The sequence below is a fragment of the Solanum lycopersicum genome, chromosome 3, assembly GCF_036512215.1.
Source record: "Solanum lycopersicum chromosome 3, SLM_r2.1".
NCBI classification, from domain to species: domain Eukaryota; kingdom Viridiplantae; phylum Streptophyta; class Magnoliopsida; order Solanales; family Solanaceae; genus Solanum; species Solanum lycopersicum.
In genome coordinates, this window is record NC_090802.1 from 60,508,293 (window position 1) to 60,522,406 (window position 14,114).

Consider the following 14,114-nt stretch of genomic DNA (forward strand, 5'->3'; position numbering starts at 1 on the left):
TTTAATTAGATTCACATTTTGGTGGGCTAAATATTTTACCCGGGAAAACAAGAAGAAAAAAAGTTCTAAAATTTAGAATAAATTGAGATCTCTAATAAATTATTCGAATATTTCTTCATAAAATTTACATATTTACCTCAAACACTTGTATATCTATTTTCTTATAATTATGTATTGAATATCTTTCTTTTGAGCCAAGAATCTATCAATAATTTAAGAAAATTAACTTCGATTAAACAGAAATTAACTTCGACTAAACTGGATATGTTGTTGTGTGGTGTTTCAAAGCAAATGAATTGCTACTCCCCCCACAACTCTCTTTTCTCTTTTGCCGTGAATGAAATAAATGGAAAATGTAACATAACTTTGACAACATGAGTTCCCCATAAGAATATAATTTGATAATATTAAAAACAATTTGTCTAACTCGCTACAAATGGTCTTTTGTTAGACCTGATGATTCTATTACTGCACAACATATTGATGCTAGGAATTCCAAGTACAAAAATATTGTGATCACTAAACGTAGATTAGTCGTTAAACTTTCCTGCATTTGCTACCATTATAACTGTGCTATAGAGTTATATAACACTGAGCAGCTTCACCAAAATCAGCTTGCAGCGAATGACTTACCACAGCATTCCATATTCATGGTTATGAGTGTGTCGAGGCCCTGGACATCCTAGAGCCATAGCCATTTTTTGAGGTTTGGGTAACATGGTAGGCAAGGGGCTCCAGAGATGGAGTCGAGTTGTGATGAAATTGACCAGCCCACAAGTCATGTAAACAACTCAGGAAATGACCACATTACGAACTTGGCAAAAATGTCAGACTCCAAGAACTCTATATGAGCAGCCCTTCCGATTATCGTATTCAAGTTCCTTCCTTGCAATGTTATGTCAAAGTTGACATCGCACCTCATGAATACTCGATGCTCAGATGACTGAGCACGTATCTGGTCCAAGCATTCATTCAGCATCTCCAGAAATACTTTTCCCTTTTTCGAGCTGTCCCCTGAAGATGCTTGACACATCTCGATTCTTGCAGAATGATATGGAACATAACCATCCTGAAAAGAGAGATTCAGCCATCATGCAATGAGATTGGAAAGAAAAAAAGGGCCAGGATGATAAGAAACACAATAATCTCAAAGAACTGCATGTCCCATTTGAGACAGTTCTTTATAGCAGTGCAAAGATAACACAAGTTCTATTAACCAAACAGATACACCTTAGAATCACCAAATATGCTTCATTTACAGTGTTTTTCTCAATTAGTTTTTCACGAGCAAAGTACACTTAACGATGGCACGGACGGATGGAAAGGTACAAGTAACATTAAAATATTCACTTTTCAGGACAAATGAGAAGGTACAAGTCTCAGGGAAAGACCACATATAATGTAATGGTAGCCTAATTGAAACAAGGTGTACAGTTGAAACTAGCAACATCCAAAACATGCTCCAAATAACGTACCACATAAGAAGCTCAGGCAGATGGTAACAAAAATGTGGCAATTACAAGATTGGTGATTAAAATTGCAACTAGAAAAGTGATTAGCAGTAACAAGCTAACGATTATGACATAGAAATGTGCTTCTCTTTCTTTATCAGTTTAAAGGTTTAAGCAGACTAGCAGACATTAACACTAATACCCTGCATTAAGACTGGGCAACGGACCGGAACGGGACTACCGGACCGGAACGAACCGGTACTGCACCGGAACGGGACAAGTGGAATTACCGGGACGGATACTCGGTTCCGTCCCGTCCCACTATATACCGGGATGGAACCAAAACGGACCGGAATGGAACGGGATGGGATAAACGGGAAGACACATCTAGTTATTTCAAAAAATGATTTTTGTGAATTACGAAAATATGAATATTTTTTTATTTTTTAAGTTTAAAGTAATAATTTTTAAATTTATAATGTAATTTTTTACTTAAGTTATTTTTAAAGATATTTTTTATAAAAAAATTACTTGTTAAGTTTGCAAGTTAAGTCTAATTAAGCTTTCAAGATTTAAATCTTTTGAAGTTTAAAAGTTATTACTTATTATTCATTAATATGTTATAATTTATAAGTAATATTTATAACTTGTAATTTATATAAATTAAATTTGTAATTTAAAAAAATTAAATAAAAATAAGGATAAAATAATTACACAAATTAAAAAATATCAATTTAATTTATTTAAATTTGTATTATAAATTACAATTTCAATTTACAACTACTAGTAGAGTGCATAGTTTACGCAACCACCTTCTAGGGAGGGTTCTGTTTCAACTAAGTCTCGAATGTAATAATAATAGAGGGTAGTTGGGTTACTTGGGTAATATTTATTATTTAATATAAAATATAAATTATAATTTATAAATATATAATATAAATTAATTTATAAATATATAATATAAATTAATTAATAAATATATAATATAAATTAATGAATAAATATTAATAATCGGAACCGGACCGGACTCGGAATAAACAGGGATAAACCGGCACCGGTACATCGGTACAAAACCTCGGTTCCATTCCGTTCCGTGTCCCGGTTCGGGAAGTCCCGTTCCGTCCCGTAGGCAACCGAACCGGAACGGCACCGGACGGTACCGGTACATCCCGTTCCGTTGCCCAGCCTTACCCTGCATGCAAGAGGTTCCTTCCGATAGACAAAGGGTTCACAATACCAACGAGGGTTGTGAACTAAAATATTCAATGCACTATCTTATACAGCACATAAGGGGTTTCATGATACCATATTTTATGGTAAATACACCGCATAGGATAACCTCACCAATAATACAAGAAATAGAACATAATGCCAAGCATTCATACAGCAGTGAGTTCACACAAAAATTATCTTTAGGAAAGTTAAAAACTCTTCTAGGAATGAGAGGCAGAAGCCATATCGACGTATTGGGTGTTTCTGTATTTATAAAAGATCTCATTTTCATGTCTTGGTCCACCTAAAACGATATGAAGAAATGAAATAAAAGATAAAGCAGTTCTGGAAGCTATTCAAGTACATACAAATCCAGGTCCTCGATAGTTTTATGCCATTCCAGATCTCTTTTGTGTTCCAAACAATAGATCTTGTGAAGTGTGTTAAAAGATGCAGGTTTCCCTATATTATAGAAAGAATGAATGCACTTCATGACATTTCAGATATTTATTCTCTGCACAAGATCTTCCATAAGAGCACCATATGGTTCAAGTAATTAATTTTCAGTGATGAGGAATAGTACACAGAAGCTAAGCTTGTTAAACTTTAAGTCTACAATGCCATATGAATGTAAGGGTCATGGATCTTTGAGCTTTCTATCTTAGTAACCATTAGCTAAGATTTTTCACAGAAAATTATGTTTCACCCAGAAATTCCCAGTGCAATCCGAACACAATGTTTGTTCCTTAAAAGACTCGACGAGTGACTTTTACCGATCACAGCCAAAAAGAAACTCAACTTCTCCTCCCCTTCAAAAAAAAAATCTTTCTTTTAAGCCTGAAAACTCTTGTTCCATATCACATGACTAAAAAATTTCTTAGCACAACTCCTTTCCTTCTGCAGATGCCTAATACATTTACATTTTTCAAAATAACCAAGAATTTTTCGAACCTTATGGTGCACGTTTCGGAACTCGGTAGATAGCCTAATCACATCATGCATTGCAGTCTTACCAGTGATACCACTAAGCCAAATGGACTGAATATAATGCAAATTCTTTACATTATAATTCTTAGATTGAAGAACATCAATTCTCATACAGAGATCAATTCTCAAACAAAATTGTATCATGTTAATACACTCAATTTCAGTTCTATTATATTCTGAACGACGTGTATAAAATACTGAAGAGAAAAAAGATCCAATGAGTTTGTATTCTATGATCAGAAGTAACCATCGCATGAAAGTTAAAAAAAGAAAAGAAAAAAAAAACAGAGGCCAGCAAAAGAATACGAATAATACCTGAGGTGAAGATAACAAAATAATATTCTTGAAATTCTCCAAGGACCTTTGCTGGAAAAGACGCAATTACGAGTGTTAGTACTCTTGCTAATAATCACAGCTCCAGTCACATTTTTTCCAGATTGATAAGAGCCTAGTACTGAATATTTGAAATATCTTTTCGAGCTACCATATTTAAGAGAACTGATAACAAAAATAATCTTGGGATGGAGGCATCGTTTTTTCTTTTTGATAGGGGCATAGTTAATTGATTGAATAAGAAAGATAACCACAAGCACGTCATGATAAAGGAAACTAAATATTCCACCTGTAATTCATGACTAAGAATGATCAATCTTCTTCCCACCCTTAACTAGCCATGAATTCCAACCAAAAAAAATAAATTGAAAAGGAATGAATTGGTGAAGCAGTCATTTTGGCCGCAGCACTAATCCCTCAACCAAAATTAATACTACTATACCATGTAGTACCTTGCAAAGTTTGTACAAGAATGTATTCCGGAGATCAGGGTCATCTGTAAATGTAAGCTGATGTATGCATGGTGTGCCCTTGAGCTTCTTCAAGAGCCACAACCCAGAATTGAACAAAGAATTTGAACTGTACAGGTAACCTAGATGTGGACCAGATACAGAAACATACGTGTGAAGGAACCTCAGATATGGTTCCATGATGCTCTCTGCAAAGGAAGCACAAAGTCTCAGAAATGTTGAAAAGTTATTCGAAAAAAGCAGATGAGATAACAGAGTACAAACCTGTTAAAGCTGTTCTTAATATGATGTTCCCAATGGAATGTCCAACAAAACTTAGCTTAATAGTCTTCAAATTTCCAGATCTTGAGGCTTTGTCCATCTTCTTTTTTATGAAAGAAGTTACTTCTTGTGCCAGCCTTAAGCCCATTTCTCTAAAGTCTCCCGCTGTTTTTTCTTCATTAACTTCTGACATAAGAAACTCCATCTTGGGATCTATTAAAAGCCACTGGTTTCGAACAAGGCGCAAGTCTAAATGATGTCCCTGCAATAAACGATCTCATCTTAGAGTTAGAAAGGATTATAAGCAAATTAATCAGTAAAAACAGCTCATCACACCACAGTTGCAGTACAAACAATAATAAAGTGCACATTGTGATCCTAGCAAATCCTGGAAGTCCCTCATCCGTGTATCATGATAAGGACTGCATAGTAAAGAATCTAGTATCAGAATATCCTGTATATCTGGCACAGTTTATTCAGCATGTCAACCCTTCCTCTTGCATTGCCATTCATGAGGACAGAGTCTAGTTACAAGAAGATTTCAAGAACAACAAGCGTCATGCTCAATTACAGGCATTTGGTTCGAGCATTAACATCCAGAAGATAACTTAGCAGGGTATGTTGTTGTACTTTGATCAAATTGTAACATAGAGTTGAACGGAAAAAAAAATATTGAATAGACAAGTATGTCAGGCTTTAAGATGAGGAACTAGAGGTGCTTTCTGACAGAGAACAAGAAAGACAAATACAAGGACGTATGCAAAAAACAAATGACAGGATTATTAATCTATTTGATGCTGAAGAATGAGGATGATCAACTTGCCTGAAATCCATGGACAAAAACCACAATCTTCAAAACACGGCCATTTTGACATGGGGTTGCACCATGAATCTTTTTTGAGCCTTTAGAGTGTGTCTCAATTAGCAAGCTATTTGCATCTTTTGGCTCCCGGTGGATGAAGTATGAATTTCCACTTGTTGACCGCAAAGGTGCATTAACAACACGCTCTACAATTACAATTGGGATGCGTGATGGATCTCCAAATATATGCATGTCTTGGATAGATCGACTGTTGATCTGCAATGCACCAATGTTAATTCATCAATCCATCACAGTAAAGATATATACACCGAGAATAATATGTTAGATTGTACTAACCCTCATTTGTGCAATACTTTTTCTATGAAGATCAGCTCTCATAGCTGCAGTCTGTGCAGGCTGCACAGAGCAGAATGACAATTCAAGTCAAATACTACACTAAAATATATAGAATGATTCTTATCTTTAACAACTCAAACTTTGTCAAACTACAGAGATAAAGTTCAAAAAGGAAAAATAAATGACAAATATTATAGAAAATCAGAAGTGTAGGTATGCTTACATCCTCCGATATCTTCCGCAGGACAGGTGCTCTCCCACGGGAACCATGGTAAGAAGAGCTATCAATGTCACTACTTATGTATTGGTGAGGCATTTCAACTTTAGAATGAACCATCCATATTGACCATTCAGCTCTTCGATCAATAGCCCATTGCTCACGCAGAAAATCCATAATTGATGTCTTATGAGTCCTAAAGGAAAATCAAGAATCAGTTTAAGATCCCAAGAAAAAGCAGTACAGCATTAACCATAGATGACGAACCCTAGATAAAATACAGCACTAACCCTAGATAAAAATTATATTTACGCGTGATCCTGTGCATGGATAGACTAATTGAGGCTAAGTTGCTCGGACTCGGGTGCGGGTGTCCGATACAGGTGGGGATCTAGAGGTCGGATCCTTCATGATCTAATTTTTATGATACAGGGATATGGATCCATGTACGGATACGGGTGCGGGGATTCGCCTAAAATAATCAAAATATCTAAAAATAGAGTTATAAAACTTATATGATATATTATGTGGAAAACTTGAGGAGAATTATGGAAAGAGATTAAAGGAAAAGAGTGACATAGAAATTTCAATATAAAAGGTATTCACTTTTCTTCGGTTTCACCTTAGCTTCTGTATTGATTATAGAATCATTAAAATTGTCCAGATTTTCCCCATTGATTTTGGTCTAATTACCCAAATCCCGTTGTCCAAATCTGACACGGATCCCACACCCACACCCATGTCGTGTCAACATGGGTGTGGCACCAAAAGTGAAGGGTCCGAGCAACTTAGAATTGAGGTGCATAATACATTGACTGGTACCTAAGGCATAAAATGAGGTAGTCGCCTTTCTTTTTTGGGTGTACTAAATACAAATTATTTACCCAAATGATATACTAATCAGCAAAGTCTGAGGGGCAAAAAAGCATAAGCTCACTCACTACAAGTAGTGTAAATGTAAAGGTAAACTAACCTGTGAAACCTCATAAACATACTCCATAAGTAAAAGACTTGGTCGCCAAGGGAATGATATAACTGGAGTAATTCATCCTTGGATTGAGACTGGAGAACTCCATCTTCTAGTTTCTGATTAAGAATATAAAGAGTAAGAACTAATAAGGTATAGAAGGTGGTCCTTCGTCAGTCCCAACTCACAAGTCAATATCTAACTTATTACATAGGAACATCCAAAAGAGATAGCACCTTTGTGAAAAGGAAAGTTATAAATACAAACATACAGCTAATTTGAAGCAATGCACAGTCAAAGTGAGGAAAAAAATCTTACTTTTAGAAAGCAAATATGGATATTAAAATTTTAAGATGCACCAAGATCAATATTAATGTAATGAAAAAAAAGTTTCTGCAGTAAAAGAGGAAATACAAACATACAACTGAATTCACAGCACACAGTCAAAGTGGAACATTAAATCTATTTTTTGGAAAACAAACTTGGATATTAGATTTTAAAAGGCACTAAGATCAACATTAATGTAATGAAAATCAGAAAAAGTTTCAGCAGTATGGGGATAAGACCTTGGTGCCATTCAGTATCTTGCTTGGCACTTCTCTTGCAGCCTCATCATTCATCAAGTCTGTGTCAGCACTTGCAGGAAATTGGGACGCTTGTTTATCATCGAACTTCGAAGTAAAATCAGTAAGATCGATAGACTGATTTATAGACTTGCTAATTTTTTCTAGCTCCTCAAGAAGTATGTCCCGTGCACTTGAAAGGGCTTTAATAAGCATTTCCTGATACAAGATATGATATAAAAATGCTGGAGACCCGCATAATAAGAATGACAAGGTAAATGATTCTTAGATGTCACACATGCTCGAGAAAAGATATTCCCTCCATTTATGTGGCAAGGTTTGCATTGGAACAGAGTTTATCAAAGAAAGTAAGACTTTTGAAACCAATGGTTATAAACATGCTATAACTTTTGTTTTACTCGAAAGAAAGTAAGACTTTTGAAACCTATGGTTATAAACATGCTATAACTTTTGTTTTACTTGATAAAAAGAAACATGTCATAAACTTGTGACCTTAACATTCCATAACAATTGTGTGAAAGATGAGAAATTCAAGTTCGATTGTTTCCATAATATATAGAAAGTTGTCATTCTATTTAGAAAGGATTAAAATGGAAATGTTGTCACATAAACTGGAACGTAGAGAGTGCATGATTCGGATTCCTCTTTGTATTAGGAAAACAAGCATATCAAACCACTTTATCTTCTAAAACAAATCGTTCTTTTTCATAATCAAAGAAATCCTAGATATCCCTGAGGGCCGGTGGCCACGGTTCAAAACTCAATGGGTAATGGGTCCACTAAAAGAATCTTAGTGTTGTTGTTGAATTCTTTAGTGATGCACCGCTGAGATATGAAGTCATTTAACTTTCAGTCCTTCAAATTTGATATGATACTAGACTTGCTTCATATGTGAAAATCCCAGACTGATTTCTTCTCCTACAAACTCGTACTGCTTCACCACAATTTCTATGCTTCTTTTTTTTTTTTTACAGTGGTGGCAGGGTCAGCTTATGTGCACCACGACGTCGGGTATCTTCTACCTCCCTACCTCCTATCAGCATAGGTACCACAGGTACCAAATAACTCTTTCCACCAAGGTTCAAATAGATGGAAGCAAATCACCTAGTATTATTATTTTTTTGCATCGTCAAGATTTGAACATGAGACCTCATTGTTCTAATCTCTCTTCATGGACCACCAGGATACACCCTAGGATGCCCTTTATTATTATTTTATCTTGAAATGATGCCCATTGCAAGATGTGTCATCACTAGTGTTGTGTTTACTACTGAAATTCATTGAAAAGCAAGAAGCATAAACAGCAGAATTTTCAAGGAACCCATGAATATTTTCTGTCTGGGTACCATGATTTCTTAATACACTTTAAATGGAAAGCAGAATAATTGAAGAGTAAGCAAGCGACTGGCTAACACTTGAAGGGAAAAAAATCATGATCCTTGAATCTTAAAATGATCCAAGATCACAAAATCAATGAAGCAAATTACAAGATGATCCTCCTTACATTTCACCAACACAGTGGTATATCTGCCTTACTTAAAAAGTTAAACCGAATAAATTGTGAAAGACAGGTGAAGGAGTCAGAACTCAGAAATCTAAAGTCAGGAAGAGCACATACTTGTTTTCCCGGATTGTAATCTTCATTATCATTATCTTTATCCACAGGAGGGTCACTGAAAAGGTCCATTGTAAATGTAGATATTAGCATCTTATAATAATAAAATTAAGCAGCAGCCACATGAAACAGATACAACTTTGGTATGATCTCAATATATACTCAATTTAACAGTAAAGGATTGGAATCTTTGACAAACCTTGGTACCTTCTTTGAGGAAGTGTGAACACCACTTTTCAAAAGGCTGATGTGCACACTCACATCAACCAGTACTGCATGAAAAACATCAAAATGTACAGGACAATAAGAGTGCAACCCTAGAAGAGCTTTGGGTGGAAGACGAAATTCATGGACTGCAGCAGGAGAAGCATCCGAGGAATCCTGTAGACTAGTCCTGCATTATACAGTTATTTATCAGGAATGCAAAGTATATTTGCATTTTTATATTTATTAGAAATAAAAAAATTGTTTGTGAATTATTTCTTGATGCAACTACAGAAAAGCACAGTTCAACAAATCAACTAACCCATTCTCCAATATAGGTGCATAGAAAAGCTCAAATTTCAGAATGACACCAGATGTCGATGGGCCCTGATAATTTTAACATGTTAGTAGGTGAGATTAAGATAAGGAAAGATATAACGGTTCCAGATAACCTATATATCTGAAATGTTTGAACAAAGTGGACACATACTTCAATTGAACAAATCGGCCTTGTTGCCTCATTTTTATAACAAGAACAAAGCCCAGATTGATACACCTTTGATGGGTGAATGTGGGGGAGAAGGTGGGAGGGGAAGAAATTTAAGATGAGGGCTAAGTTCAAGAGAGATCACCTCATGTTTGTTCAGAGATAAGTTGAAGGAGACCATCATGGAGAGAAGAATATCCTGCCTCGCATATTTGATTCGGAAAGGCTGTGTGGAGAAACTATGATCTGTATCATCAATTCTCCATACACCATATACATCTTCGGAACCCAAATCAGGAGCTGCAACCCAAACAAAGGTATTACTCACCAGACAACAGTTCTCCCATGACTGCAAAAGCTATTTCATATTATCAATGGTATGTTTTCTATGTGTGTGTTCATGAATATGCAAACATGTATTTCCATTGATTTTCTCTCTTCAATCTAAGAATCAATAATTAACTATAATTGACAATAAAAGGCCCTACCCATTCAAAACACAGGTCGTTACCCATCAAAAAGAAAGGAGAAAGAAGGATAAAATAACCTGGTTTATTCCAACTCATTTTCCTCCCTTCTCAAATTAAGATCTCTCTTCAGAGAGATCATCTGATCATTTCCCTTCTTCTTAAGAGAGTTGAAGACAAGATTACGACCATTAAGTGTTTACTTTACAAATGTCTAGTGAAAACAGCAAGAAGAAACAGATTAGAAAGATAAGTGCAAAAAAATGTTGGTCAAGTTTTTCAAAACAGCAATCAATCATGAGTTTATACATGAAATGCCAACAATAGTCACATTTAGTCCACTAACCTAATCTAATCTAAGAAATCTGTACTTATCCAGACAGCTCACAATAGGAACTCATTTAGCAGCACAGTGATTGACTTAAGCTTGGGCATACTCTAGGGTGCTTAAATGCAGAACTCTTTTGAAAATGATAATGACCATCAACTTTCAGAAAGAATGTCAATGTCAAGAGAACGAGAAACATATACAAGACTCCAAGTATGAGAACAAGATCTAGGAGTGTAATCGAACAGGTTCACTAATTATTGTCTCTAGAACCTTGAAAAGGACTATAGAGGTTAGAACAACAATTAAATAAACTTTCTTGACGATAGAGAAAGTTAATCATTCATGCCTTTGCTACCTTAGGTACAGATGCTTAAAAAGGATGTATCAATTTTTGTGAAGTTAAAAAGGATAGATAAATCATAACCATGACAGCCATCAATTATATTCATTACCGAAAGGGAACAGAGAGTTCTGATTTCTCCAAAAGGAGAATGGGCTTGCGTGTATTATCTTGGTGGATTGACATATTCATTTTTTGAGATTCATATTCAATTATGATAGACTAGTGCACTATACAACCTATGACCTCTATCTTCCTTTTAATTAGTTTTCGCAGTATTTTTTTGTTTGATTAGGTAAGTGGTATTAATAACAGTGTCGAGAAGATGCAAGAACTACAATGTATAGCATTTGAGCTTACAAAAAAATCTCTGCAAAACTAAACAAACTATCTAAGCCAGAACTAGTGAGTCGGGAAAATCCTGAAGTTGTTCTGCTGTACATCTCTTGTTCCTCTATGATTATATCCTCTGAAACAATGTGTAATGACCAAAACTACTTGCTACGATTGTAAATTTGTTCTCAGCAAAGAAGCAATAAAATAAAAATCAAATGCACATAACATCAGAAAGATATCATAGCGCATAAAACTACCACATTAGTTTCTCATCTTGCATAGCTTATTCACAGTAATGGGACTTTAAGCATTTCAGAATATTGATTCCTCCACTTTTTCCTCAAAGATGATATTTTTCTCACTTCTACATCCCACTATACTTGACTACAATATTCGAAAGTACCCTTCTTTTAGAAACCAGATGTATGCTTTGGCCGTTTCGTCATATTAAATTTACCTTCATATTGGATGACTCTGGATGGAGTTCCTAATACCCCATCATCACCATTTTCCCATCTCATTGTAATCTTAATCTGGTACCATCTACATATTTGGCAAAAATTGTAAGGAAACAGAAGTACAATAGTCAAATTACCAAAGGAGTAAGATAAAGCACTCTGAAACATGATGCACACATACCCTTGCTGGAACAAATCAAGATTGTGAAACCGGTGAATGTAGATGGAAATCTCATGTACAGCCTCCAACATTGGTTGTTTAGGCTTTCTATGCTCAGACTTTGACTCGTAATAGGACTTGAGTAGTTGCAACTGTTGTTGCTTTGACAGTGGCGAAAGAGGCACAGGCCGCACATCAGCACTGTGCAGCCTCTTAAGGGTTACTGGTGTTCCTTTATTTAGACCAGCTATCATCCATCGAAGGCGCCGTAATATAACAGACATCTATTGAAATATCTAAAAATTTGCATCCCTCTGACTCCCTTCACCCAAGTATTAGCCCACTATATTTCCAATCAGAAACAAGATTATAACAAATGAAGATCTCAAAAAGCGACTCGTAAACTCACTTGTGGAGAAGTTAATTTTGCTCCAGTACTGTCTAGCAACGAAGATCTTCAAAGCAGATCCCTGTGTATAGAAACATTATTTGTCAAAACTTAAAAACTCCTTCATCAAACCTAAAACCCTACTAGGTGAAAGTTTTGATAAGCAACCCACAGGCTTTTCAAAAAGGAAAATTAGCAGCAAGTTCATACTATCCGACATCAGAGAATATAGAGTTTGCCATCTTAAAAACTTCATAGTATTATAGGTCAGAGATCACAAAAGGTAAAGCAAAGACATTTATTATGAGGCACATAGAAAAGTTAGAAAGCTATCCATATCTACAACCCCAAGATAATAAAAGCAAATTGAAGCATACAACCACCATACATCAAATTTTTACTGACAGGCACAGCTGTTATGCTGAAGAAAATAAACCTCACTAATGCAGAAAACAAAATTTCTGAAAACCCCACTAAAACCCCCTTGAAACTCATCTTATTCTGATGCAAAGTCTCTCTCTTTTTACAAGAAACAAGAATGAGATTAGAAAGTAAGACAACAAGTTAACTAAAATCACTTTGATCAATCACCCTAGGAAAAAAAAAACAAGATTTCAACAACATAAGCCGAACCAAAATACCCCTTCATTCAACTCAAGAAAAAAAAACCACAACCTTACAGGTTTTATTAAAAAAATCGAAAATACCGCAAAAAATCAATTCGATGCAGAAGTTCGAATTAACTTAAACAATGCGAATACAAAAAACAATAAACAAGAAAAACCCACCTAAAAGCACTGATCCAATTAATGTTTTGATAAACAAAGAATAAACACCTAAATGTAGTTTCTTATTTCTTGTTTTCCTCTTTTTCTTTTCAGCAACCAAACGTGGAATAACCAAGTCAACGATGCTTGAGCTGTAAAAAAGCTTAAAGCTTGTAAAATAATTAGTGACGGTAGCGCGCGACGGAACGCAGCGGCTGAGGTGGTTGTTTACGGCGGCGATGGGTGTACGGAGTCAGAAACCGTGGAAAAAAGGAACAACAGATGTGAACGAGAAACGTGTTTGGGAGACAAGAACTTCGTTTTTTCCTAAATACTGAACCTGAAAAACAGCTAATTTCCAATGACACCTGTAGATTTTGTCAAATGACAGTTTTACCCCTTTAAACGAGCTTAATTAGAGGTTATTTTACTCCCGAATAAGTAATTTCACATCTTTTTTCAATAATGCGTTTTAAGCTAAAGTTAAATATCTTAGCGGCGGAAAATCTGAACCCTCGAAATAGGAGCATTAAAGATTCACCATTAAACCACTTCATTAAAAACAGTAATTTTGTTTCTTGTCTTTTTTTGTCTAAAGAATAATTTCATTAATACTTGTAAATTTCAACACAAAATATATTCCTATAATGATTATATTTTAATGAATATGTACCTCATTCATATAAATTGTGTGTTCGTATCATGTATAATGAAATAAATTGATGGTAATAGGTATAGATTAATGTGTTTTAGTATTTATATTGATATTAATTTTTATTTTTACGTATATATTTTAAGTATCTAAAATGAATTAAAAGTGTAATCTTAATGTAGAAGGAAAAAATTACGATTATCAAATTATATAAAATGAATAAGGCTACTTCGATTTTTATTAATTTTATTGTTTATAAATATGATGA

At 35.0% G+C, this 14,114-nt stretch overlaps 1 protein-coding gene across 5 annotated transcripts; it reads right to left on the reverse strand.

Annotated features, from left to right (window-relative positions):
* Positions 1 to 379: 379 nt before the first annotated feature.
* On the reverse strand, positions 380 to 13,527 carry LOC101249722 (uncharacterized). Of its 5 annotated transcripts, none has more exons than XM_019213043.3 (17): positions 13,216 to 13,523; positions 12,449 to 12,509; positions 12,061 to 12,361; positions 11,879 to 11,964; positions 10,093 to 10,247; positions 9,783 to 9,847; positions 9,456 to 9,650; positions 9,260 to 9,314; positions 7,624 to 7,839; positions 7,064 to 7,176; positions 6,097 to 6,286; positions 5,874 to 5,933; positions 5,538 to 5,792; positions 4,718 to 4,976; positions 4,436 to 4,641; positions 3,966 to 4,016; positions 380 to 1,069 (listed from the first exon to the last, which is right to left on the reverse strand). In XM_019213043.3, exons 3-17 carry the CDS (start codon positions 12,321 to 12,323, stop codon positions 779 to 781), a joined length of 2,460 nt encoding a protein of 819 aa, XP_019068588.1. In that variant the 5' UTR covers positions 12,324 to 12,361; positions 12,449 to 12,509; positions 13,216 to 13,523; the 3' UTR covers positions 380 to 778. The 5 variants fall into 5 exon arrangements, with proteins under 5 accessions (XP_019068588.1, XP_019068589.1, XP_004236518.1 ...); XM_019213044.3 differs by having other exon boundaries at positions 13,264 to 13,497; XM_004236470.5 differs by having other exon boundaries at positions 12,061 to 12,509; positions 13,216 to 13,527.
* Between the last annotated feature and the right edge of the window lie 587 nt (positions 13,528 to 14,114).

What these genes read in the sequence shown, in the direction of transcription:
- LOC101249722 (XM_004236470.5), bottom strand. Translation starts at nt 12,323, where the DNA reads ATGTCTGTTATATTACGGCGCCTTCGATGGATGATAGCTGGTCTAAAT. An exon ending in ATGTTTATGAGGTTTCACAG is followed by an intron (nt 6,287 to 7,063) that starts GTTAGTTTACCT and finishes ATTTTCCTTTAG; the next exon opens with GACTCATAAGACATCAATTA. An exon ending in TTTTGTTATCTTCACCTCAG is followed by an intron (nt 1,070 to 3,965) that starts GTATTATTCGTA and finishes CTCTCTTTTCAG; the next exon opens with GATGGTTATGTTCCATATCA.